At 37.5% G+C, this 26,792-nt stretch overlaps 1 protein-coding gene across 2 annotated transcripts in view; it reads left to right on the forward strand.

Moving 5' to 3' along the window:
- Window positions 1-3,949: 3,949 nt before the first annotated feature.
- RBM25 (RNA binding motif protein 25) overlaps window positions 3,950-26,792 on the forward strand; it is a 52,452-nt gene continuing 29,609 nt past the window's right edge. The window contains exons 1-7 of one of the 2 annotated variants that reach the window (XM_042252725.1): window positions 3,950-4,115; window positions 10,980-11,100; window positions 13,185-13,310; window positions 14,254-14,303; window positions 16,420-16,587; window positions 20,736-20,793; window positions 25,365-25,525. In XM_042252725.1, the coding sequence (XP_042108659.1) occupies window positions 10,995-11,100; window positions 13,185-13,310; window positions 14,254-14,303; window positions 16,420-16,587; window positions 20,736-20,793; window positions 25,365-25,525 (669 nt within the window). In that variant the 5' untranslated portion in view covers window positions 3,950-4,115; window positions 10,980-10,994. The remainder of the gene's footprint in view (window positions 4,116-10,979; window positions 11,101-13,184; window positions 13,311-14,253; window positions 14,304-16,419; window positions 16,588-20,735; window positions 20,794-25,364; window positions 25,526-26,792) is intronic. The other variant, XM_060418252.1, reaches the window with a different exon arrangement.

Consider the following 26,792-nt stretch of genomic DNA (forward strand, 5'->3'; position numbering starts at 1 on the left):
ATATGAGTTCCAATAATTTCCTCCTCTCAATCCAAGGCACAAATGTACCTATTCTAGTGACCTTCTGTTTTTGGCATAATTCACCTACTCTCTCACCTATCACTGCATTTTTCTTTTGCTATCAATTCATTGATCTTGAGTTTAAATTCCTGAGATGATCTGCTTGGTTCAGCTAAAGTATGTTCTTTTCATAAGGCATCTGATATTTTGCTGACAATTTGGCTCAAATATGGTAATAGGAATAGGGCCACAATGTACATAATGAAATTGTGTGCATGCTCAGTTATGTCTCTTTGCAACCCCACGGACTGTAGCCTACCAAGCTCCGCTGTCCTTGGAATTTTTCAGGCAAGAATGCTGGAGAGGGTTGCCATTTTCTACTCTAGGGGATCTTCTCAACACAGGGATTGAACCTGGATTTCCTGCGTCTCCTGCACTGGCAGGCAGATTCTTTGCCACTGAGCCACCTAGGAAGTCCACATAATACATAATACTGGAGTGGGTTGCTATTTCCTTCCCCAGGAGATCTTCCCAACCTAGGGATTGAACCCAGGTCTCCCGTATTGCAGGCAGACCCTTTACCATCTGAGCCACCAGGGAAGCTCACACAATACAATTAGCAATATCCAAATTATCTTCAGCTGCATTCCTCAGCAAGGGCCCCTCCGGTTGGGGTTGAGGGTCATTACATATGAATAGCTTGGCCTATCCACGACAAGTGATGTGTGCATGCGTGCTCCGTCGCTTCAGTGGTGTCTGCCTGTTCGCCGGTTTGTGATGCTATGGACTGTAGCCCACCAGGCTCCTCTGTCCACAAGATTCTCCAGGCAAGAATACTGGAGTGGGTTGCCGTGCCGTCCTCCAGGGGATCTTCCCAACACAGGAATTGAATCTGTGTCTCCTGCATTGCAGACAGATTCTTGATTCACTGTGCCACCTGGGAAGCCCTACAAGTGATATATGAGTGCATTATTTAGGGCTGTTTCTGTTGAAAGGCTGGGACATTCAATTCAAACTGATTTAGGGAAACGAATTTATTGGCTTACAAACTGAGAAGCCTAGAAGCATGTTGTTGTGTTGCTGTTTAGATGCCAAGTTGTACCTGGATCTTTCGCAACCCCATGGACTACAGACCACCAGGCTCTTCTGTCCGAGGGATTTTCTGGGCAGGAGCACTGGGATGGGTTGCCATTTCCTTCTTTGGGGATCTTCCCCATCTAGGGCTCAAACCTGTGTCCCCTGCATTGGCAGATGCATTCTTACCCACTGTGCCACCAAGGAAGTCCCAGAAGGATAACTGGCCTAAAGAATGGCTGAATCCATGATTTCAAATGATGTTGTCAGCTTATCCCTGCTTCCTTCTGTGTTGGTTTCATTTTCTCTCCACTAGCTCTAAGTTTAAATCCTCCTAGAGTTAAGTGGAAAAAGGAAGAGTTCTCCTGCCCTTCCTCTTTAAGCATTTTTCTTCATGAGGCACATAGTGTAAAGTTTGAAAGCATGGACTCAGTAACTAGGTTGGCTTCATCAATTATCTACTATTCCTATAATCTTATTTCACCTCTTCAAGCCTTAGCTTTTTTCCATCTGTATCACAATAGTTCTGGTCCCATCACTTCACAGCAAATAGATACAGAAAAAGCGGAAATAGTGACAAATTTTATTTTCTTGGGCTCCAAAATCACTGTGGACAATGACTGCAACCACGAAATTAAAAGACGTTTCATCCTTGGAAGAAAAGCCCTAACAAACCTAGACAGCATATTGAAAAGCTACATTACTTTGCTGACAAAGGTCCATCTAATCAAAGCTATGGTTCTTCCAGTAGTCACGTATGGATGTGAGAGTTGGACCATAAAGAAGGCTGAGTCCTGAAGAACTGATGGTTTTGAACTGTGGTATTGGACTTCTCCAAGGATCTAGTGGGTCCCTTGGACAGAAAGGGGATCAAACCTGTCAATGCCAAAGGAAATCAACCCTGAATATTCATTGGAAGGAATGATGCTGAAGCTGAAGCTGTAGCTGTAATTCTTTGGCCACCTGATGCGAAGAGCTGACTCATTGTAAAAGATCTGATGCTGGGAAAGATTGAGGGAAAGAGAAGAGGACAATAGAGGATCAGATCAGTTGGCATCACCGACTCGATGGACATGAGTCTGAGCAATGGACATGAGTTGGAAGGACAGGGAAGCCTGGCATGCTGTAATCCATGGGGGTCCCGAAGAGTCAGATACAACTTAGCAACTGAACAACCACCACAATAGTTTCTACTACTGGGTTGCTATGAGATTTAAAGTTGCTGATATTTGTAGGATGCCTAAAATAGTGCCTGATGCAATGTAAGGGCTATATTACCAGCTCTGATTGGGTCTGATTGGGTCTGATTGGACTTTCTATCCAAACTACAAAGATCTGGAGTAGTGGAAGGATGGTTTCTTTTAAGAAATTTGGAGTGCCTTTACCAAAGGCTGGGGAAAAAAGAGGCCAGGTCAACATAAACAACACGTTTACTATAGGAAAGCAAATTGTTGCTTGAGACCTAAGGTTTTATCATACAAGTAATACATGAATTCGTGTGCATTGTTTCTAATTATATATAGGGATAACCTGAGAGGATTTCTGTTTATGCTTGTGTTTAAAAAAAAAAAGCACAAACTTTTTATTTGAAAATATAACTAGCATTTGACTAGTACTTTACTGAACAAAGTATTTTCACATGTATTAGCTATTTAATCCATGCAATAGCTCTGGGAGAGTAGGTTTTATTAGACTTTCTTAATGGTAACAAACTTTGCAAGCAGAAAATACAGATGGATGCAAATTTTACAAATAGTGGTACTGGTATAGCATTCTACATTAGTCTCCTCCTGCGTTTTATGCACTGTTGGTATCCACATATAACCATTTCTTTCATTCAACATATATTTTATTGAGCCTTTGGTATTTATCAGGCATCATCCTAGGCACTTGGGATACACAGCAGTGAACAAAACAGACAATACTCGCACCCCGTAAGTTTACATCTAGTGGGGTATGGGCAGACAAACCATAAAATAAAGAAGGAAAAAGCGTTATACAGTAAAAGTAAATACAAAAACCGGATGAGGAGTATATAAATACGTTCAATTTTATAGGCAGTGGTCAGTTCAGTTTGTCCTCTATTCTGGGTTGTTTGCAGCTCTCCTGAACAAGGATATTAGTTCCATTTCTATTTACGATACCCCCAGGTACTCAGAGACAGTAACTTTATACTAAAGAAATAACTCTTCTAAGATGCAAGCAGTTGGGAAACACAGGCCTGTACTAGATACTGACCATACAATCCATAAATTGAATAACCCAATCATTCGTGATTTATTTTAATTAATCTAATCACTGAAGTTCTATGGGTTAACTACTATCACAGGCCGTTTTTAGGCATTTCAAACATGTTTTAGCCGCCTCTTTGGCCCTACCAGCGCGTGTAAGCTTTCCTGTTTGTGTATGTGCGCACTTCTTCAAAACCACAGCCTTAGCCACTTATCTCTTGCTATCAACAGTAGTTTTCTAGGATTAACACTTGGGGTTTCTACTGAGGGGCTGGGTGAGACCCAGTTGTCAGCCCACTGAACTTCAATGAGCCACAAAGCAAGGTTCTAGCCCCCAAAACACGAACTACCGAAAGCGGGAAGCCCTTTTTACAGTCCTCAAGCCGAGTCCAGCCGGAACCTTGACCTCAAGATGGCGTCGCGTAATCATAAGATTCAATCAGCTCCAATCAAAAATGGCAGAGTGGGTCGTAAATGACGGCTCAAGACTTTCTAGCCCTCATTAGGCGCTCCATCTCTATGGTGATTCGCCGCTGCGTGGTGATTCAGAGCCAACAGTGAAGACTATCTATACGAGCTCTTCTCTATGATCCTCCTCCCCACGCCCCTGGCCGCAATGCACGCCGGGCACTAGGAAGACCTCCAGAAGAAGCTCCCCGCGCAGCGCGGCGGTGTTTTGCGGCCTGTGCGAGTAGGCGCTTTGGAACCAGTCTCCCGGATAGCGGCGCGCAGAAACCTCGAACCGGTGGAGCCCACTCGTAACCTGGAGCCCGGAAGACCGCGAAGACAGTACCGTTTCCTCAGCGGCGGGTGAGTTCACGCCTCAGAACGCGTGTGGAAACCGGGAGACTGGGTACTTCGGTTGCGGGCGGAGGGAAAGCCTGGGAGGCTGCGAGAGGGCTGGGGTGGGATGGGAATAAGGGGACGGGGGCGGGGAGTTGGGTGGGGGAGGGGACGGGCACGAGGCTTGGGTTTCTGCACTTCTCTAAGGCCTGGGAAATCTGTGGGCCTAGCGGTAACCGGTGCAGGCCAAACCTACCGGCAGAGCCTTCTTCCTTGCATTGTCGCCCACTTTTCCTTTCCTTTCCACGGCTCGCCACAGAGTCGCCTTGGCCCATTCTGGGCTCCGCGTTTGCCAGAAAAACGAGCGATCGCCCCCCTGGGGAGTCCTTTCCTGAGATCCCTTTCAAACCTGAGCCTGCGGAAGCCCTCCGGTAGATATTCCGGGCCGAGTGTACAATTGCTCCAGACTCTGCCTAGAAGCCGGCCTTCACCCACCCTTTTTAGCGCGGGTGGGGTAGGGGGACTGGCCGCCGTCTGTTTTCTTTCCCTTCCTCTCTGGTCATCTAAAGCCCGCCACCGAGTGAACTGCCCTCTCTCCCCCCCCCCCCCCCCCCCCCCCCCCCCCCCCCCCCCAACTTAAATTTAGCTGCTGCCCAACTTTTCTAGCACCCTCCTGGTTGGTTTGCCTGTCTTAAGATTGTGATGAGTGTTGTGGCCCTGCCCCTTTGCTCCCTGGAGGTTACAGTAAACTGTGTCTCCATTGATTGTAGGAGAGGTCTAACCTCTACGGTAGAAAATGTTACTTCGTTCTCATCCTTCTGTGGTCTTCATTACTGCTTTTACAACACGTTTTTAGAACAAGTTCTAGGAGTATGAAGATTATTTTGAAGTTACGTAATATGGTTTTTATATTGCCACGGAAAAGCCATTTTGATAACTGGGCAGAGTGGAGCGGACCAGGAGGGAGGAAATTGGGCTTCTCTTGCACCAGACTGCTCTAGTTGTGAAGTCCTGTGAATTGGGTATTTGGCAGTAGTGTATAAGCAATTTTTATATTGTTTTGAGAGCTTTACTTTCTAAAAGGTAATTTCCAAAATGTTCAGAGGTGGTAAGGCAAACAGTTGGTTAGTAATAGTTCCTCACGATTCAAGTGGAGATACTATGCTGTTTTAACTCATTTAATTTTTCTTGAAGCCTTGGTTTTCTTCACCTGTAAAGTGAAGATTATTGATGATATCCACCTCATAGGTTATTGGAGTTGGGAATTAATTGAGAAAAACGTATGTAAAATCCTTAGTGCAATAACCAGGTAACATAGAAAGTGCTGAGTGCATATTAACTGATAGTGTTTGTTGTTTAAGAATTTTCCCTGAAGTACAGGAGCCTATCCCTGACTTAACATTTCTTCCGGTGTACCTTGAATAGAGTTGTATGAAGTCAGAGTTAATCATTAGTATGTTATTATTAGACAGAGGCATTGTGATAAGCGAAAACAGCCTTTGGATTGGCAATTTAGGATAGTGGGGACCTTGGAGTCCTTACCCGCGAATTGTATTCTTTTGGATAAGTTAGCTTCTTCATCAGTAAAAGAAGAATATGTTTTGCTAGGTAATTTGGGAGGCTAAATGAGATGACCTGTGTTGAAAGCTTTTGTAAACAAAAGTAGATTAAAATTAGTTGATATTTTCATGACATTGGTAACCCCAAAGATGAATTATTTCCTTTTTGACTACCTCCAAGTTAGCTGTATTTCATATACATTCTTCATTTACACATAATGTAGAGAAAAATTATATTGACTCTTTTATTCTGTAGAAATGAAAGTAGTCATTGACTCTTAATTTCGTATAAAAGCATGCTGTTTATCTTTTTAATTTCTTGATAGTTCTTTCTGATACTGCTACTGGCGTTCATAAGAGAATTTTGATTCCTCAGTTTTTTTAATATAATTTTTCCTAACTTTTTTGCATTTTGAAACTTGAGAAAATAAAAAAAATATTTTCACTGAGAATTACTGCTATCGCTTTTTAACTTTTTATTTTGACATAATTTCAAACTTTAAAAAAATGTTGTAAGAATGGTACAAAGGATTCTCAAATATCTTTCAGATTCCCCAAATGTTAACATTTTACCTGTTTGCTTTATCTTCCTCTCCTTATTGTCTTCATAGTTTTTTTCAGAAATCTTTGATAGTAAGTTGCAGATGTGGTGTCCCTCTTAACCCCCAGAATACTTAAGTGTGTATTTCCTAAAAACAATTACATTCTCTAAGCTAAGGACAAAATCAGGAAATTAATATTGATACAATGTAGTCTACAGGTCTTAATTTGGTTTTGCGTGAAGGAGTCTGGAATTGGTATTGGTAATTTTTTTTAAAACAGCTTATTTCGGTATAATTGACATGTAAAACACTCATTGTAATGTACGATTCAGTGATTTTCAGTATATGTGCAGAGATGTGCAACCATTATCCCAAAGGCACTCTCTTTTTTGTTTACAAGTCCCTTCCCACTCCCACTGTAGCTCTAGACTACCACTGATCTCTGCTGAGGTAGGCTTGCCTTGCTTGGGCTGGGACGGTCATGTCGTCCATTGTACCTTGCAGGCTGTACGCACAGCAGGAGACCGTCCATGCTATACCGATGATCGTTCATATTTAATGTTGAGCCCCTGGGTTGGTTGCGTAACCACACATGACTTAAAATTTTCTCTTTCAGGACTGATGAAAATAATGTTAGGAAAGAATCTGGCACTTAATTGGAGCTAGACGTTTTATGGAGTAAATGAATAAGCTGTATATGAGTGTTTGCTGAGGAGGATCTGTTGGTTCATTTGCTTCTTAACATTTTAGAAATCTGTCCTGATGAGGTTAGCCTGTAAGTCTTTATCCCAGATGAAATACTTTGTTTCTGTCAGGATAAATCTAATGGATGAATGCATATAAGCAGTAATGGTATTCTTAAGAGTGCAGAAAAAGTAGTTTAAAGGTGAAAAAGAAAAGCAGAATGTATAGATAAAGCTTCTTTAGAAGTTTATTTTGTTTTGGGGGAGGACCAAATTTATTGAGATAAAATTTACATACATTAAAATGCATCCATTTTAATTTCAGTCAATTTTGATGGATACATAAACCTGTCTGACCACTGCCACAATAGAGATAGGAAACACTTCCAACATAGGTTCTTGTTTTTGTTACTTTGGGCCGTGAAGTTTCATCCTTGGAGGATAAAAATGTTTTGAACCTTCCAAAAGTGAAGGTACTTTTCAAGTATTCTTTAAATGCTTTAAAGTATTCTTTAAATAATTTAAGTCATTTCAGTGCTGATAAAATAAGCTCCTCATCTCTGTTAAACCCCACACACAATCCCTCGGCAATTGACTACATTCAGAATAGACCTAGAACCACCACCTGTTCTAGGCCACCTCTCTTGTCTGGGTTATTTCCGTAGTCTTACTTTTCTACCCTTGTTCTCCTCCAGTCTTAACATAGGGGCCAGTGACACTGTTAAAATAAAAGTCAAGTCAAAAACCTTTCAGAATAAAACCCAGTATTTTTAAAGCCGTTTACAAAGCGTTACATTCTTTGAACTCTCTTCCCAGCTCCAGTTTGTGCTAGTACTGTGCTTCAGTTGTTGGCGTTATTCCTCATGCAGACACACCTCAGGTTCTTTGTATTTGCAGTTTCCTTTGCTTGAAAAGGGCTTCCCTGGTGGCTTAGAGGTTAAAGCATCCGCCTGGAATGCGGGAGACCCCGGGTTCTATCCCTGGGTCGGGAAGATGCCCTGGAGAAGGAAAATGGCAACCCACTCCAGTACTCTTGCCTGGAAAATCCCATGGAGGGAGGAGCCTGGTAGGCTCCAGTCCATGGGGTCTCAAAGAGTCCGTCAAGACTAACCGACTTCACTTTCACTTTCACTTTGCTTGAAAGGCTATGGCCCCCAATACAGGGCTTCCTGCCTCATTCTCTTGCAAGTCTTTTAAAATGTTGCCTTGGTGAAGCCTGACCACCTCGTTTAAAATAAAGAATTCTTTAGCTCTCTTCCCTATTTCATTCAACAAAGTACATACCAACTTTGAATATCTTTATAATGTATTGTAAGAGTATTACAGTTTATCAACTACAGGTAAAAATGATAAACTTTGCTTATTCTAAAAGTTTATTCTCAGTCATTTCACATACACCAAAACATACCAAAAAACATTTCTGTGTTGAAATATGTGGTTGATAACTCTCCTCTTAGGATGTTTAAAGTGAACATTAATAATTATCAGAGATCACCAGAAATGTTTGTTTTCTGAATTTCCGTAGGAGGGGCCATTATCTTATTAAGATTGCCTTCATCTTTGAAGTTCAGCCTCTGAATAAGCGAGTTTTAAACAGTTCCAAATAAAAGGGAGATATTCTGTAGATAAATTGGAGTGAATGAAATGGGTATATTGCATAAACTAAAACATAATCTGGTTAATTCTTAACAGAATGAAAAGACATTTGAAAACTGAAAAAATAGTTTAAACACCAAGAACATAGAGTTTTTTTTTTAAGTAGTATTTGTATTAAATACTTGGGGGAAAAGTGATTCTAAAGATGAATTCATGGTTCTATCTTTGTAACCATTGTGAGGCTAGGTGCTTGTCACTGCTCTAATTGTACCCACACATGGTAATTTAATAAATTCATTTAGAGTTTCTTAGAGTATTTGTTTACTGATTCGTTCATTGAACAGGTATTAATACCAACTGTTCTTCTAAGAAAATGCTGAGATAGAGTATTATAATGATAATATAAGAGCTTCTGTAAGTAGGACAGTAGCCCTCAATGTTTTAAAAGGTACACACTCCTGTCCCCTTCCGTATAGAATATTTGTTTTTGTTTTGGGCAAAAAAGTATTTTTAAAAATCATTTAAAGATTCAACACATTTGCACTGTTAAATTAACTGCATTCATACCTACTATTTTAAGGCATTTCCAATAGCTTACTTGCTGGTATATGGCATTATTCTAGGTATTTATTTTACCTGTAAAGCTTTCTGAATATTTTAAGTGTGCTGTGTTTTTGAAATTGAAGTTTAGATTTTATAGAATATTTCAATATCCTAACTTAAGGGAAAACATTCTGAGGAAGAATAGCTATGAAGATGAAGGGCATGCTTTTTAAAGAAATGTCTGATAAAGGAGTAAAAAGATACTCAATCTCATTAATGAGTAGGGAAATTCAAGGAGAAACGAGAGTGTTTTTTTTTTTTACCTATCAGATTGGAATGATGGTATGGATATAAGGAAGGGGCATACCTAGATACTCTTGGTGGGAATATTAATTTGTACAGTAGGTTTGGAGGAGGATTTGGAGGTAAAGTGTAGATATATAATAGTAATATGTATAGTAGTAGTAATATATATAGTAGATATATAATAATACCGATCTGTATTATTGAATTACTTGGCACAGGTGCTTAGAGTTATATGTCCATTCTGTCCAAGAACATTTAATATTGTAAGAGGTGAAATACGGAGATAACCATCCATGTTGGTAGATAGTTGTGTCTATATAGTAAGAGTTTACTGCGTTATAAGGGATGGAGTAGAAGTTGATGACATGAAGAGATGTTAATAATGAGGGAGAAATGTACATAACAATATACTATGATTATATTGCTTGCACAAAAACATAAATGATTATATATTAGTTTGTGTAGAGAAAGGTATTTTAGAAGAATACAATGATTGAGACCAAACTTGGGATTAGGAGCAAGGAAGTAGAAGACATGAACTTTTTATCCTCTCTTTTCTGAAGGATGAATAAAACAATATATAAAACCCAGAAAAGAAAATGGTAGAGAAAAACATTTTTTAAAAGCTTTAGACAACTCTGGATCCCTTGTTATAGAGTTTAGGTAGGGGAGTTTTTCTAAGGGTAAAACAGAAAATCTATTAATCAAGTTGCTCCTTGTAGCTGCACCATTAATATCAGGTCAATCCACTTATTTTGGTGCATGGAATCTTACTAGAACATTCTAACATCATTTTTCTAAACTTTTCCCAGTATTGAATATTTGAGTACATTGACAAAAATATTGACAATATAAAATTTGAGGGTAGGGAAAGTCTTAAGTATTTCTATTCAGTAGGGAAAAGACAAAAGTTTCTTTTAAGTGATATTGGTGTCATAAACGAAATGAAATAGTTCAGTGTGTTCTTGTATTTTTAAAAATCAAATACCAGCATCTGATTCTTGAATTTCATCCATTCATTGAATATCGTTCAGGAATGGTAAAGAGGTTTGCTTTAAAGTTTAGGAAAAATTATCACTTTTTTTTCATTGTCATAAATTGGATATTTTCTTTATATTTGAATGATTACAATGGGACTTGATACCTGGAGGTTCCCCCCCACCTCCCCAGGTTTGTAGAATGTCACTGAGACATTGATTTGTCCTTCAAGAACTGGCCAACACTGAATCAACAGATACTGTGTGACTTTGTTAATTTAGTTTTCAGGATGCATAAAAAAATGAATACTTCAGAACACTTAAACACTGTTAGATATTTTCCTGAATTCTGAATTTGGTTTAAAAAGATTCGTTGATGTTTGGTACTTAATTTTTGGATATTAACTGAACCTCAAAATTTTTTTTTTCCTTTATATGTATTCCCATATGATTGTAGGAGTCTATCCTGAACTTAGATCGTGTACATTTTGGGAACTTATTTTAGAAAAGATCTAAGGTTAAAAAATTCTCAATGGACAGACAGAGAAAAGAGGGTCTTTGCCAACTCCTCTGGGTAAGAAACTTCAGAATTTTGCAGATACTCTAAAAATGAAGGCCAAGAAACCAGGCATATCGAATTGTAAATGTTTCAAATAACGTGATTTGCCATGATTTCTTTCTTTAGACCGCTGCAGTAAGAATGTCTTTCCCCCCTCATTTGAATCGCCCTCCGATGGGGATCCCAGCACTCCCACCAGGGATCCCACCCCCCCAGTTCCCTGGCTTTCCACCACCCGTGCCTCCAGGTAAGTTTGTGGGTACTGTTGCTTTTGTAGTTGATGACAGTGTTGTGTTAGTTTCTGGTATACAAGAAAGTGATTCAGTTTCTTGAATTTTTTTGTGTGTGTTTCAGTTTTATATATATATGCAGGCACACACATACTTTTTTTAAGATTCTTTTTCATTATACTTAGTTCAGTTCAGTCGCTTAGTCGTGTCTTGAGTATAGTTTCCTGTGCTATATAGTAAATCCTTTCTATCTATTTTATATATAGTAGTTTATATTTGCTGATCTCAAACTCTTAATTTTTCCTCCCTGCTTGCCCTTTTGGTAACCATAAGTTTGTTTTCTGTCTGTAAGTCTGTTTGGTAAATAAGTTCATTTGTATCATTTTTTTAGATTCCACATGTACGTGGTATCACTTGATGTTTGTGTTTCTCTGATTTACTTCACTTAATATGATAATCTCTGGGTCCATCCATGTTGCTGCAATTTGCATTATTTCTTTTTTTTAATAGCTAATATTCCATTGTAAACATCAGTATATACCACATCTTTATTCATTCATCTGTCGATGGCCATTTAGGTTGCTTTCATGTCTTGGCTATTGTGTATAGTACTGTGGTGAACATTGGGGTGCATGTATGTTTTGAATTAGAGTTTTCTCTGTAAATGCCCAGAAGTGGGACTGTGGGATCATACGGTAGCTCTGCTTTTAGTTTTTAGGAACCTCCATACTGTTTTCCGGGGCTTCCCTGGTGACTCAGTCAGTAAAGATTTGCCTGCAAGGCAGGAATCTGCCTGCAGTACAGTAGACCTGGGTTTGATCCCTGTGTCTGGAAGATCCCCTGGAGAAGGAAATAGCAACCTATTCCGGTATTCTTGCCTGGGAAATCCTATGGACAGAGGAACCTGATGGACTACAGTGCATGGAGTCACAAAGAGTTGGACACGACTTAGCAACTAAACCACAACAACATACTATTTTCCATAGGGCTGCGCCAGTTTACTTTCCCACCAATGATGGTGTTTTTTTTCAATGTGTCCTTATATCATTGCAATATTATCTTTAGAAAATATGTGTGTGCGTATTGGTAGAAACGCTTCCTGTTAGCGTTCTAGAAATGTGCTGTCTCATTTTCCTATGGTGGGAGTTTTCATTTCTGGCTGAGTATCAAACTCATCTGGGAAATAAAAAATCTTTACTTAAATAATATGTAATACATTTATACCAATCAAAAAGGTATACGGTGAAAAACTTATCTTACCTTCCTATATAATTTATTACTATCCCCTTAGTGAAATGAATAAACAAAACAGGGTTATTAGTTTCTTCTGTATCTTTCCAGATATTTTTTGGTGCATATTACAAGCTGCTTTTAAGTATATATTTTTCTATTCCATTTGTTTTTGTGTAATTCCTTTAACACAGATAATGTAGTAACATCATATATATATTATTCTGCCTTAACTTATATATATATATATGTTTTGACTATTATCTTGGAGAGGTTTCCAAAGTTCTATCTAAAAGCTTCCTCTATTCAGTGTTTTATAAAGTAAAAAAAGTTTTTTTAAGTCCAACCCCAACCTACTAAATCAAATCCTTAGAAATTAAGGCCCAGGAATGTCTTTTTAACAGGTTCACAGGTAATTACTAAGTATCCATTTAAGCACAGTTAAGAGAACCCACATTATAGAACTGTTATCTTGAGATTTATAATTAGCATTGCTTGACTCAAACTTTTCCTCTGGTTTATGAGTGGTAGTTCAGATTTTTTTTTTAATAGGATTGAAAGCATTTTGTACAGATTTCAGTTTCCCTTATGAAAGATAGTATCTAAGAGTTCTGCTTAGTTTGCATGTTGGGAAGTATTTTCATTTAACATAGAATCCATGTAATTCAGGCTGAAAGCAACAAATGATCTTGTAAACCAACTAGAAGTATTTCTTTTTTAGGAAAGCTTTACATCAGTGACCTGGCTTTAACCATTGGATTATCTGTTTGAAATTACGGTGTTTACTAAAGAGCTTGACTGTTGCAGAATCAAAAGTACCTTGCAATTGCCTAATTTGATGGGTTGTTAATTCATAACATGTACATTACAGAGGCTCAGCTTTGGGGGCCTCCTACCCTTAGGTCAAGTACACAGCTGTGTTGGAGTAGATGTGAAAAGCCACAAGATAAATATGGAGTTTTTCTGGAGTATCATTTAAAGCTTCAGCAATTTGAGGGTAAATCATAATTTAAAAAAACAACTACTTATGCATATACATTGTGGAGTAGAATGCTGTACTTACAAATGTTTTTAAGACATTTATGCTTGTAACTGGCTGTTTAAGCTGTTCTCTTAGATAATCATGGATATGTATTTGTTACCCCCTTGCCACCAGGGACATAGTGGGAGAGCTTGAGTACTATCAGTGTATTATTCCATGTAGCAATTAATGAATTACAGTCAGTAAGTTAACTGCCCTATAATAAAGGAGTTTGTCCTGAAAAGAGGGATTAAGAAAATAATGTTAACAGAGATCTGAATAGTTATCAACCATCAAACATTAATTTCTTGAGAAGGATAGTGTCCTGAGCCACTTTCATTTGGGCATCAATTTTTGAGGGGTTCTTTATTTTTTTGTTAGTCTCATAATATCTTATTTTCTGGTAGTCTTTCCTAGTAACATACTTTTAACAAAGTCCTTGTGTTACACAGTTACAGGGAAGACTAGATTATTTCCAGTTTGTGAAGAAATTTTAAGGCATTAAGAATAAAGCTTAATCACTTGTTCAGAATCAGGAAAGATGATGATGAAAAATCGTTTGTTTCCTTACTAGTTTATTGGTTTTATAGAAGAAATTTTAAATTCCTTTTAATTAAAAAAAAACACATACTAAATGAATTGATAACTGTCCAGAATTTTGTACTCATTAAGGCAATAGCAGGTTGTGGTAGTCTTTTTGCTTCATGAGTGTTTTTGTTTTTAAGTTTATTTAGATAGACCAATCTGTAAAGTACATTTGGTTTTGAATAATATCTCATTAATATCTCATTTTTTATTAGCCTTATATTTCCCCTTAAAAGAACTATGAAGGTACTTATTTTTATGGCATGTACTTGATATAGAATATATTCTTGTCTATGTAATTACATTCTTAAGACTCATTTTGCTTCTTTTTTAGGGACCCCAATGATTCCTGTACCGATGAGCATTATGGCTCCTGCTCCAACTGTAAGTATAACTTTTAAGGAGGAATTACAAGTACTGCTGCTTTTAACTGAATCTAAACAATTTGATAAACTCAGATAAATTATTTTAAATGTCTAAAAGAATAATAGGAAGAAAGAGCATATATATATATATATCATACTAATTTAAATATTTTTTCTCCAGTACAGTTGCTCCTAAAATAATGCTCCCTAAATAAACTATTTTGGTTTTGTGATTTTCCTCGTATTCTCTAGACTCTTCATACACTGTTACTTCAGGTTCACCTGTTGGCTCTTCCATCACTCCCTTAGGTCTTGGTCCTTGAAAGCAGGAGATGTGATCTGACATATCTGACTTCTTAAAAGAACGCGGAAATGATCTAGTAGAGATTTAAAATTTGAAATGAATATTGAATATATATTTACTCTTTGCTCTGACATACCTGATGTTTAGCTTCTTCAAAACTTTTTTTTTTCCTCTGTCCTCTAGTATGATACCGTCAAGCTTTCTTAAGTTTTACTGAAACCTTTTCTCTGCTGAAGTTTTATTATTCAGTCTTATGTCTTGAACTTTAATTCTCCACATTCATAAAAGCTTCTGTACACTCTAGGCATCTTAGTTAAGAATGCTAGTATACTATAGAAAGAAAGAAAGTGAAGTCGCTCAGTCATGTCCGACTCTTTGCGACCCCATAGACCACAGCCTACCAGGCTCCTCTCTCCATGGGATTTTCCAGGCAATAGTACTGGAGTGGATTGCCATTTCCTTCTCCAGGAAATCTTCCTGACCTAGGGATCAAACTCCCATCTCCCGCGTTGTAGACAGACGCTTTACCATCTGAGCCACCAGGGAAGTCCTCAAGACTGGTATACTGTAACACGTGATTAAATGATAACCCTCTTAATGTTTATTTAACCAGAATTCTTCTTTGAGTTAATTAGTAGAAATATAGGGTTTAAATTGTAATTTCTCTGTGAGGGAGATTAGGTCTTATTACTTTTAGCTATTTTTATTTTTTTGACTTGTGGGTTTTGAAGAGGGAGGCAAGTGTTATTTATATTAAAAGGGTAGTGAAATAGGAACTTGCTGTGAGGTGGACTGGGGTGGGGGGGGCAGTCCAGCTTTTCTTGTATTGAACCTTCATTGGAAGACATGCACTAGGAAACCGCCACATGATAAGTACTCTTCTCCTCCTGCATTTCAGCCTGGGAAAAGGCAGCTCCCCCAAGTCACCACTTCAGTGCCAACTGTGTATGTTTTGCTAGATTCAATTCCAAATATAAAGATGAGTAAGACTGTTCGGGAATTTGAACTTTATGAAAGGAAAAATAAGATAGTAACGCAAGTAACTGAGAAAAGGTAAACCGAGAGTGTGGGGAGAGTGCTATGGGAACATGTGAAATTCTGCAGGAAAATTAGCAGGGATAATTGGAGTTTCCTTTTATACTAGTACAGAGTACAGTAGGTGAAGAAATGTGTGGGTATATTTGAAAACTTTAAATGATTTTTGATGTCTTAAACTTAAAATTTCTACCCAAGTTTTTTATTCGGTCGTCCAAGTTGTGTTTAAAAGAAAGGTAATCCAATAGTGAGTTTCCCTGGTGGCTCAGTGGTAAGGAATCCACCTGCCAATGTAGGAGATGTAGGTTCGATCACTGATCCAGGAAGATCTCCTGGAGAAGGAAATGGTAACCCACTCCATTATTATTGCTGGGCGATCCCATGGACAGAGGAGCCTGGAGGACTACAGTCCTTGGGGTTGCAAAAGAGTTGGATACAACTTAGCTACTAAACAATAACAGCAAAATCGAATAGTGACACTTTACGTGTCATGAATAAGTTGTATTAATGAAAAATGTGCTTTGAGAACTTTATATTAAATAGATAGAACCTGTCCTTTATGTTTGCTACTTTAAAACAGGTGTTTTGGGACTTCCCTAGTGGTCCGGTGGTTAGGGCTCTGAGCTTCCACCGCAGGGGGCAAGGGTTCCATCTGGGTGTGGGAACTAAGTTCCCGCATGGTGTTTGGTGTGGCTAAAAAAAAAAAGCTAAAATGGATGTTTTACCCTAATGTTATATTAAGCGTGACAGCAAATTTAATTGCAAGTTCAAATTTTATTGTCTTTCTCCACTTTAGGTCTTAGTACCCACCGTGTCCATGGTTGGAAAGCATTTGGGAGCAAGAAAGGATCATCCAGGCTTGAAGGCTAAAGAGAATGATGAAAACTGTGGTCCCACCACTACAGTTTTTGTTGGCAACATTTCTGAGAAAGCCTCAGACATGCTTATAAGACAGCTCCTCGCTGTAAGTTAAACTATTAATTTTTCATTTAAAATTTTTTTTGTTATTTCAGACTTAAGAAAAATCAGAGAAGACTGAATTATTGTCTCTTTTATATTTTGAGAAGTTTCAATCCTGCAAAAAAGTTGAATAAATAGTGAACACCTTTGCAACACATTTTGCCACATTTGTTTTCTCTCTCTCTCTCCACACACACACCCCTCAGTTTTTTTCTGAATAGTTTGGGAGTAAGTTATGGCATTTCACCTCTGAATACTACTTGTATCTCCTATGACCAAGATACTCTCCTACAGTTTTCACACTTTGGAAATTTAAGGCTGATTCAGTATTGTTAATTAAAATACATAATAGCTCATATTTAATTTTACCAACAGTTTCTATAATAGGAGATTTTTGTTTTTGGTCTATAATCCAGTCAGGGATGTGTATACATTGCATTTAATTGTCATGGTTCTTTAGATAGCCTCATTATAGAACAGTTCCCTGCCTCTTTTTGTTTAACTTGTTTTTGTCTTTTGTGATAAACTGATGTTTTGAAGTGTCTGGGTCTTTTGCAAAATGTCTCACCCGATTTGAATTGATTGTTTACCCATAGTTAGGTTTAGAGTAAGCATTTTTTAGAAGAATGGGCCATGTGTGATGACTGTTCTCAGGTGTAACATAGGAAGAAACACCATGTCTCTTGGTTCCATTTTTGGTGGTATTAAGTTATTTGGTTAAGGTGGTCTGATCGCTCCATTTTAGGATATTTTTTCTCCCTTTGTCATTAATGAGTAACTTCTGGGTTAATATTTTGAGACTGTAAAAAAGGGATTTAGAAAATAAACATAAAACCTAGCTTTGTCAGATCTTAGTATTTTGTGATGCTAGCTTTAGATTTTCATCCCAAAGAAACAAAACATGAAGGTCCTAATTCTCATTTCTGTCTTCCACAAAGGTAATAACCAGAGGGAATCCATTATCCTAAACTGGGTGTTTATCATTCCTGACCATATTTTTTACTTTAATTACATATTTATATTCATAAAAGTTTATCATGTATGAGTTTAGATTCTGCATTCCTCCAATTTGCTTTTTTCACCCAGCATATATGCAGCTCTAGTTGGTTCACTTTTCACTGGTATATACCACTGCCTTACAGAGATACGTGATAAATTGTCAGATTGTTTACTGATGGTCATACGGATCGTTTTCACTTTTGGTATTATGTTTTGCTATGTTATTACTGGTAATATGTCTTTCTAAGCGAACATGGAAGTGCTCACTTCGGCAGCACATACTAAGTGAACGTGAAATAAAATGTCACATACTCCCTTAGAAGTGGAATTTCTGTCATTGGGCATGCTTATCTTCACTTTTGAAGATAATGCCAATTTTCCCCCAAGGTAGAACATTGGGAGGACATTTTGTTTATTTTATTTCTATTACAGATGTATTTTTAATTTTATTATTACTTATTTATTTTTGGCAGCACTGAGTCTTGATTGTTCGGCATCGGCTTTCTCTAGTTGTGGCGAGTAGGGAACTACTCTTGGCTGTGGTGTGCGGGCTCCTCATTGCAGTGGTTTCTCCTGCTGAGGAGCACAGGCTCTCGGCATGCGGGATCAGTAGTTGCGACTTGCGGGCTCTAGTGCAGGCTCAGCAGCTGTGGCGTGTGGACTTAGCTGCCCTATAGCATGTGCGATCTTACTTCCTTATTAGGGATTGAACCTGTGTCCACCCACATTGGCAAGCAGATTGTTAACCACTGACCCACTGCGGAAGTCCTGGGAGGACATTTTAAAAAACATGTTTATTGAGATATAATCCATACACCATAAAATTCACCCTTTTATAATGCACAGTTCAGTGGCCTTTAGTATATTCAGAGAGTTTTGCAAACATCACCACTGTCTAATTCCTGAACATTTTTATCACCCCATATAGAAATATATATATATATTATATAAACACACTGTACCCATTAACATTGGTTCCCATTTTCTCCTCCCCTCAGCATCTGACAACCACTATTAAACCTGTCTCTGTGGATTTGCTTGTTCTGTACATTTTATGTAAATAGAATTTTAGAATATGTGGCTTTTTTATTTTGTCTTTCACTTAGCCTGATGTTTCTAAGATTCACCTATGGTGTAGCTTATTAGTGAAACTTTGTTCCTGTTTTATGGCCAACTAATACTCCATTTAATGGATATGCTACATTTTGTTATCTGTTTATCAATTGATGGACAACCAGCTGTTTCCACTGGGTTGTTGTGAATAATGATGCTGTGAATATTCATGTACAAGTTTTTGTGTGGATATATGTGTATGTTTTCAATTTGAAACATCCCTTTTGAAAACTGTTGTTGATGTATATGTGTAGCAGAGTGTTTTTTAAGATATCTTTGAATTCCTGAATTTACCTCTTCTATTTCTCTTTTTACTTTTAAGACTTTACTTGGATGTCTGAGGAGCTTTGATTGTCCATATTTAAGAGTTAGGGATTAAAAGACCTGTGTACATAAGCTTACTTTGTAAAATGTTGGGCATCGCTGTAGGGTAATCTGATTGGCAGCCAGAGGTTTTAAATTCCGTGGAGTGTTCATTAAGGTGGGTGGGTTTCTCTAGAAAACTTTGAGTTTTATGCCCAGTAAGTTTATGATTGACTGCCTGTATGAGGTTGCAGGTACAAGACTGACTTCAAGCATTTCTTATGCCTTTACGTTCTTGCCTTCTTACTCTTGTAATCTCATTTGTATTTTCATATCTGGTGCTCCACATCCCAAGCTTGTTTTGTTCACTTTCTTCAGATTGTTGCTGTTCAGGCTCTCTTCTCTAGTAGTGGGGAAAGGGTAATTGCTTGAAGCCTCTGAGACTTTGATTATTTCATATTTGTATTGTCAGGCAGTAACTTATTTTTATTCAGCTTAACATTTCAGCCCAATTCTCCACAATACCTTTCACCCCCGGTTTGGATCCACTAGGTTTTGTATTGATAGACTCAGCCTAATTTTTTCTTTCTTGTCAGTATCTGCTTCTGTACACACTTGGAGTCATAGCTTTCTTTGCTTTCCTGAATGAGCTATTATCCATCCATTTGCCTTTTGTCTTTGCAAAATTTTGTTGAATTCTGGTGCTATTCTCTCACACTATGTTTGACCTTATGATATTTTGTTTTTTATATGTATTTTGGCTGCACTGTGAGGTGTGTGGAATCCTACTTAGTTCCTTGACCAGGAATTGAACCCATACCCGCTATAGTGGAAACTTAGTCTTAACTTCTAGAGTAGACTACCAGGGAAGTCCCAATTCGTTGACTATCATTGTAGTAGTTTCTCTGAACGAAGATGTGAAAAATCCATGCATTTCTCAGCTTTGACAGACAATCTTTAGTTGTTACTTTGCACAAAACTTTTTTTAAACCTTCTAATTTTTCTTTAATAATTAGAAATAAACTGTGTGTGTAAACAAAATGTAATAAATACCCCACCCTTCAGATAACCTCCCCCGTTAACATTTTACAGTATTTCTGATCATTTTATGGAAATTTTTTTCTTTGCATAATTAAAAATCTTACTGTTGGGACTTTCAGTGGTTAAGACTGAATGGTCCAGTGGTTAGATTCCATGTTTCTAATGCAGGGGATGCAGGTTCCATCCTGGTTGAGGAAGTGAAGAACCCACGTGCCTTGGGTGTGGCCAAAAAGAAAAAGCTTACTGTGTATCTGCAATTTCATGTCTCATGATATATTTGCATCCCATATCAAGCATTTCCCTATGTCTTTAAAAATCCTTTATAATATATACGTGTGTTTTAAAACAGTCTTTATGGACTTATAGTATTTACTTGAATTTATTATAGTTCTAACTATTACAATATTTGGGCATTTTGGGTTTATTTACATGTATTTGTAAGATAAATAAAACAAATGTCTAATTTATTAAAAATGAGTTTTTAATAAATGAGTTTTATTAAAATGAGTAAGAATTTATATTTTCCTTTAAAATGACCTGTGTATTTTATTCATATAATAAGCTTGTGGGAATTGCAGAATTTACTTGCAGAGAAGAATTTTTTAGCTTTTATTTTTTCCTAAGCAGGAATATAATTATGTTCTTATTTGCATTATAACTTTAAGTGGTAAGGACCTATTTTGTTTTCTTTTAAAGAAATGTGGCTTGGTTTTGAGCTGGAAGAGAGTACAAGGTGCATCTGGAAAGCTTCAAGGTAGGTAATTTTTTCCTTATTTATTGAGATCCTGTCAATCTGGGAGTATAAGTTAGGTTTGCATTTGCTCTCATTGTCGCTAACCCTGGGAGAGGTCTGCTATTAGCACTCTGTCTTCAGTCCCAGTGGAATAAGGACTAAAGGCAATTGGGAAAATGTTGGCTGAGAGGTGAGATTAGAAAGCGAAAAAGGCTAGCAGGAGGTAGGAGAGGGGAAAAATTAGACTAACTGGTTTCTTATTACTTTAAAAAGTTCTTGTTTCAGAGCAGGAGTGTATGATCTCTATGAAACAATTAAAAAAAAAAAGAAGAAACAGTTAGGACTTAGGAAGGAAGTGTAGAAGAGATGATGAGATGACCTGTTAGTCTTAAAAGCAAACTGTTCTTTTCATACTAGTTGGCAGAAACACCTGTTTGATATACATTCTTTAAACTATTATTATGGAAAAATTCCTACATATATAAAATTGGCAGAATAGTGTGAACTCATGTATTTGTTGTCTAGCGTTTTAACATTTATTAGGTCATGCCATTTGAGCTTAACCTGTACCCTGTCCATTTTCTTTTTGTATTATTTTTGTACAGTCCTGAGCACCAGATCATTTTGTATATAAACATTTTTATGTCTCTAAAAGATAAGTTTTTTAAAAATTAATTTATTTTGATTGGAGGCTAATTACAGTATTGTAGTGGTTTTTGCCATACATTGACATGAATCAGCCATGGGTGTACATGTGTTCCCCATCCTGAATCCCCCTCCCACCTAAGATAAGTTCTTTTTAAAAAACATACCTAAAATGCAATTATAAGACCAAAGGAAAAAACATTTCTTCTAATTATTCTCAGTATTCAGATATCCAACATTCAGTCAATATCCAGTCCACGATCAGATGTCCAGCTGACTCAAATGTCAGTTTCTTAAATAGTCCGTTTGACTCAGGATTCATGTAAAATCCCTGCATAGCGATTGGTTGACATATTTTTGAGACTCTTAATATTTTTAGTTCTTCTGTTTTTCTTCTTCCTCTTGAGATATGTTGGAGAAACTGGGTCATTTGCGCAGTAGTGTTTTCTCAGTTTGGATTTGCTGATTGCAGCTTTAGTAGAATTATGTGCCTTACATCTCTGTCCACTGCATTGTAATGTAAACTGTTTGGTATTTGTAGCTTGTCAGTTCAGTTCAGTGGCTCAGTCGTGTCCGACTCTTTGCGACCCCATGAATCGCAGCACGCCAGGCCTCCCTGTCCATCACCAACTCCCGAAGTTCACTCAGACTCATGTCCACCGAGTCCGTGATGCCATCCAGCCATCTCATCCTCTGTTGTCCCCTTCTTCTCCTGCCCCCAATCCCTTCCAGCATCAGAGTCTTTTCCAATGACTCAACTCTTTGCATGAGGTGGCCAAAGTACTGGAGTTTCAGCTTTAGCATCATTCCTTCCAAAGAACACCCGGGGCTGATCTCCTTCAGAATGGACTGTTTGGATCTCCTTGCAGTCCAAGGGACTCTCAAGAGTCTTCTCCAACTCCACAGTTCAAAAGCATCAATTCTTCGGCTCTCAGCTTTCTTCACAGTCCAACTCTCACATCCATACATGACCACTGGAAAAACCATAGCCTTGACTAGACAGACCTTTGTTGGCAAAGTAATGTCTCTGCTTTTGAATATGCTATCTAGGTTGGTCATAACTTTTCTTCCAAGGAGTAAGCGTCTTTTAATTTCATGGCTGCAGTCACCATCTGCAGTGATTTTGGAGCCCCCAAAAATAAAGTCTGACACTGTTTCCACTGTTTCCCATCTATTTCCCATGAAGTAGTGGGACCAGATGCCATGATCTTCATTTTCTGAATGTTGAGCTTTAAGCCAACTTTTTCACTCTCCTCCTCCACTTTCATCAAGAGACTTTTTAGTTCCTCTTCACTTTCTGCCATAAGGGTGGGGTCATATGCATATCTGAGGTGATTGATATTTCTCCCGGCAATCTTGATTCCAGCTTGTGCTTCTTCCAGTCCAGCATTTCTCATGATGTACTCTGCATAGAAGTGAAATAAACAGGGTGACAATATACAGCCTTGACGTACTCCTTTTCTTATTTGGAACCAGTTTGTTGTTCCATGTCCGGTTCTAACTGTTGCTTGGTGACCTGCATACAGATTTCTCAAGAGGCAGGTCAGGTGGTCTGGTATTCCCATCTCTTTCAGAATTTTCCACAGTTTATTGTGATCCACACAGTCAAAGGCTTTGGCATAGTCAATAAGGCAGAAATAGATGTTTTCTGGAACTCTCTTGCTTTCTCTGTGATCCAACAGATGTTGGCATTTTAATCTCTGGTTCCTCTGTCTTTTCTAAATCCAGCTTGTACATCTGGAAGTTCATGGTTCACTTATTGCTGAAGCCTGGCTTGGAGAATTTTGAGCATTACTAGCGTGTGAGACGAGTGCAATTGTGCGGTAGTTTGAGCATTCTTTGGCATTGCCTTTCTTTGGGATTGGAATGAAAACTGACCTTTTCCAGTCCTGTGGCCACTGCTGAGTTTTCCAAATTTGCTGGCATATTGAGTGCAGCACTTTCACAGCATCATCTTTTAGGATTTAAAATAGCTCAACTGGAATTCCATCACCTCCACTAGCTTTGTTCGTAGTGATGCTTTCTAAGGCCCACTTGACTTCACATTCCAGGGTGTCTGGCTCTAGGTGAGTGATCATACCATCATGATTATTTTCGTCGTGAAGATCTTTTTTTACAGTTCTTCTGTGTATTCTTGCCACCTCTTCTTAATATCTTCTGCTTCTGTTAGGTCCATACCATTTCTGTCCTTTATTTGAGCCCATCTTTGCATAAAATGTTCCCTTGGTATCTCTAATTTTCTTGAAGAAATCTCTAGTCTTTCCCATTCTGTTGTTTTCCTCTTTGTTTCTTTGCATTGATCACTGAAGAAGGCTTTCTTATCTCTTCTTGCTATTCTTTGGAACTCTGCATTCAGATGCTTATATCTTAAATTTGAGTTTGTCTGTGTTATTTTTGTTGATGCTTTTATATGTAAGAATTCTAATTAAGAGTTTCTTCCATTAGGAATCATATTCAGTTATAATTTTTTTTAATGGTAGCAGCTATTGTCAGTGAGTAGTTGATTCATTCACTGGGGGGTTGCCAAATGTAACAGACTGTTTGGAAGAATTGTTATTCCTTCATTGAAGAACAAATCATCATTTGTTAGTACAGTACATCCATAAGGATAAACTTTCTTTTCCATGTACTATATGGCTACTTAGAGGTCTAATTTCTGTGAGAAAAATGGGATAAATGCTTTGGTTCTTTAATTTCTCAAAAGAATGATCTTATGTTCTTAGCATCCTCTAGCAGTGACTTTTTTAAGACCTATTTTGAACTTCTAGATTGACGCGTGTTTGATTTGTTGTTGTTAAATTTAAGATAGATTAATTGTCATTATCCCTAGGGAACCTTAAGTTGTCTCAGGTTGCCTCTGGAAATTGGATCTTCAGTGATTTTTTGACCCAAACCTAAATGCCTTTGATAGCTTCCTTGTTATCTGGGAATAAGATATTGAAAGTTCAGCTGGTAGTTTTTCTGCCCAAGACTTGGGATCAGCCATTTCTCAAGAAGCTCTGGTTCTTTTTAGTGGGAAATTGTTTTCAAGAAGATTATCTGGAAATTGATGCACTCACTGTAACCATTGTTTGGTCTTTACTTTGCCAATGAACAGTAATTCAAATTCAAGTCTAAAAGATTTTTATCTAATCTTTTTTGTCGTATGTCTGTTTCTTCCACACTTGGAATCCTGAGCTTCAACACTGGGGCTGACAGACTATTCAGTAATTATTTTCTGTTACTGTTACCCTCTCACATTTCACATTCAATAATTTCAGACCAGTAGCACCAATACTGTCATCAATAATATGCTTGTTGACAGGTCTTTTTTTCTTTAGGATATATCCCATTTAAGTATATGGTCAAATTTTCTGTTTTAAAATCACTCAATGTGTAGTTGTATCACTAAGTGTAAACATATTTGGATTCATTTGTTAAATTCTATTTTCAATATTTGCTCTTTTAAATTTAATTTTGTTTTATTATCTGTTTATTAAAAATCATGAAAGTAATGAGACTAGCTATTAAAATGGAACAGAAAAATTAGACTAGTAAATAGAATAAAAGATCAGTACTTTTGTAGTTTAACATCTCTGAACTGAAAAGTGCTGTATTTAGGTTCAGGCAGCCTTCTTGCCTCTCTCTAGCTGTGAGGAAATTGAGGATGGAATGAATCCATGAAATAATTAAAAGAATTAATCATGAAATATGCTGTTTTGCTGAGTATTTTTTTTAGCAGTTTAATAAGTAGCATTTTGCCTGATGAGAATTTTTCTTCCTTTCCCATTTTTTTTTCTCTTTAAAAGAGAAATCTGTGTCAAAGGCAATTGAAGGAAAAGAAGGAGTGATGAAATAATCTTTGCATTATAATGCTTTGGTCTCTAATGATTTCAGTTCTCCATAAATATTTTTCATCTTTCATAATTGTTTTGATATCTCATTAAATTCTTTGTATCCTTTGCTAGCCTTTGGATTCTGTGAGTATAAGGAACCGGAATCTACGCTCCGTGCACTCAGGTTATTGCATGACCTGCAGATTGGAGAGAAGAAGCTACTTGTTAAAGTTGACGCAAAGACAAAGGCACAGCTAGATGAATGGAAAGCAAAGAAGAAAGCTTCTAATGGGGTATGTTTTCTATATTGTCTTCTGAAGGCCAGCTGTGCTTTTTCAGTGTAAATGCTTCTCATTATGAATGAATCTAATACAGGGCTTCACAAGATCATCAAGAGTGTGTTTTATATATAGTTATTTTAAGTCTTTTATCTACCCATAGTGGGTAGATGACTGTTGGTTTGCTTGTTCCAGGTTGGGATGAAGGTAGTAAGGGAGGCTGGACAAGGTTAACTTGCCAGAAACACTGGTACAGACTATTCCAAACAGAGCTAATTCATTAAGACAGCTTTGTAAATAAGTACAGAATATATTTCAACCTACAAAACTTTTATTAGTTGCCCTTTAGAAGTATACAGGTTCTGAAATGAATTAAAATAAGTCTCATTACTTGTATCAGGTGGTGGCTGTCTTAAATGAAGCTAATGTAAAGGAAATTTTTGTATGTTGTGTTGTAATATATACATTACTACTCTCTCTCAACAAAGCAAAAAATAGCTAAAGCCTTAGTGTATATTTCCTTGTCTTCCCTTCCTAGTTCCTTTTGACATATCAAGCTGAATGAATCCAGAGTAGATTCATTATTACCTCTCTTTCTCTATAAAAACAAAACAGCCTTTTTGGTCTGTTGAGGCTTTTAACTGTTATTCAAAATGGAAGTAGCTTTCTTAATTCCGTCACTCCCTCCTTTACAAAAACGTTGTATTCATAAAAGCAGAACAACCTCTAAAGAAGACGTTAAATACAACCCATAATTCTATCATCATTAGTAACCACCGTAGACATTTTAGTTGCATATTCTTCCAGGCGTTTTTCTCTAAGGTATAAGACATTGAGTGTAATTATGTCAACCCCTTGCTCATACATCTTTAATGGTTTTGAATTTCTCAAAGTATGAAGCCTATATTCTTATCATGGCATCCTAACCTTGCTCCCATCTACCTTTCTGGCTTTCTCCATCAATTCCCTTCCATGTGTCAGTCGTATATTCCTGCAGACTCCTTTGTGGTTTGATGTCCTTGTTGCCCATCCGAGCTCCCTGTTGAAATTCTATCCACATTTAGTTTAAATGTTGCTTGATTCATGTAACTGTCATGAGTCCTACCCTTGTTTCCTCTCAGGCAGAATTAAATCCTTTATTTTTATATAAAGCAGGATTTTACTGGTATGTCAGTCTGCTTTGTAGTGTATTTTGTTTGTATCACTCTCATACCTTCTTATCCCCTGTTTTCCTTCTCATATCCTACATTCACTGATTATAAGGTAGGGCAATAAGTTCACA

Source organism: Ovis aries, chromosome 7 (assembly GCF_016772045.2).
Source record: "Ovis aries strain OAR_USU_Benz2616 breed Rambouillet chromosome 7, ARS-UI_Ramb_v3.0, whole genome shotgun sequence".
NCBI classification, from domain to species: Eukaryota; Metazoa; Chordata; class Mammalia; order Artiodactyla; family Bovidae; genus Ovis; species Ovis aries.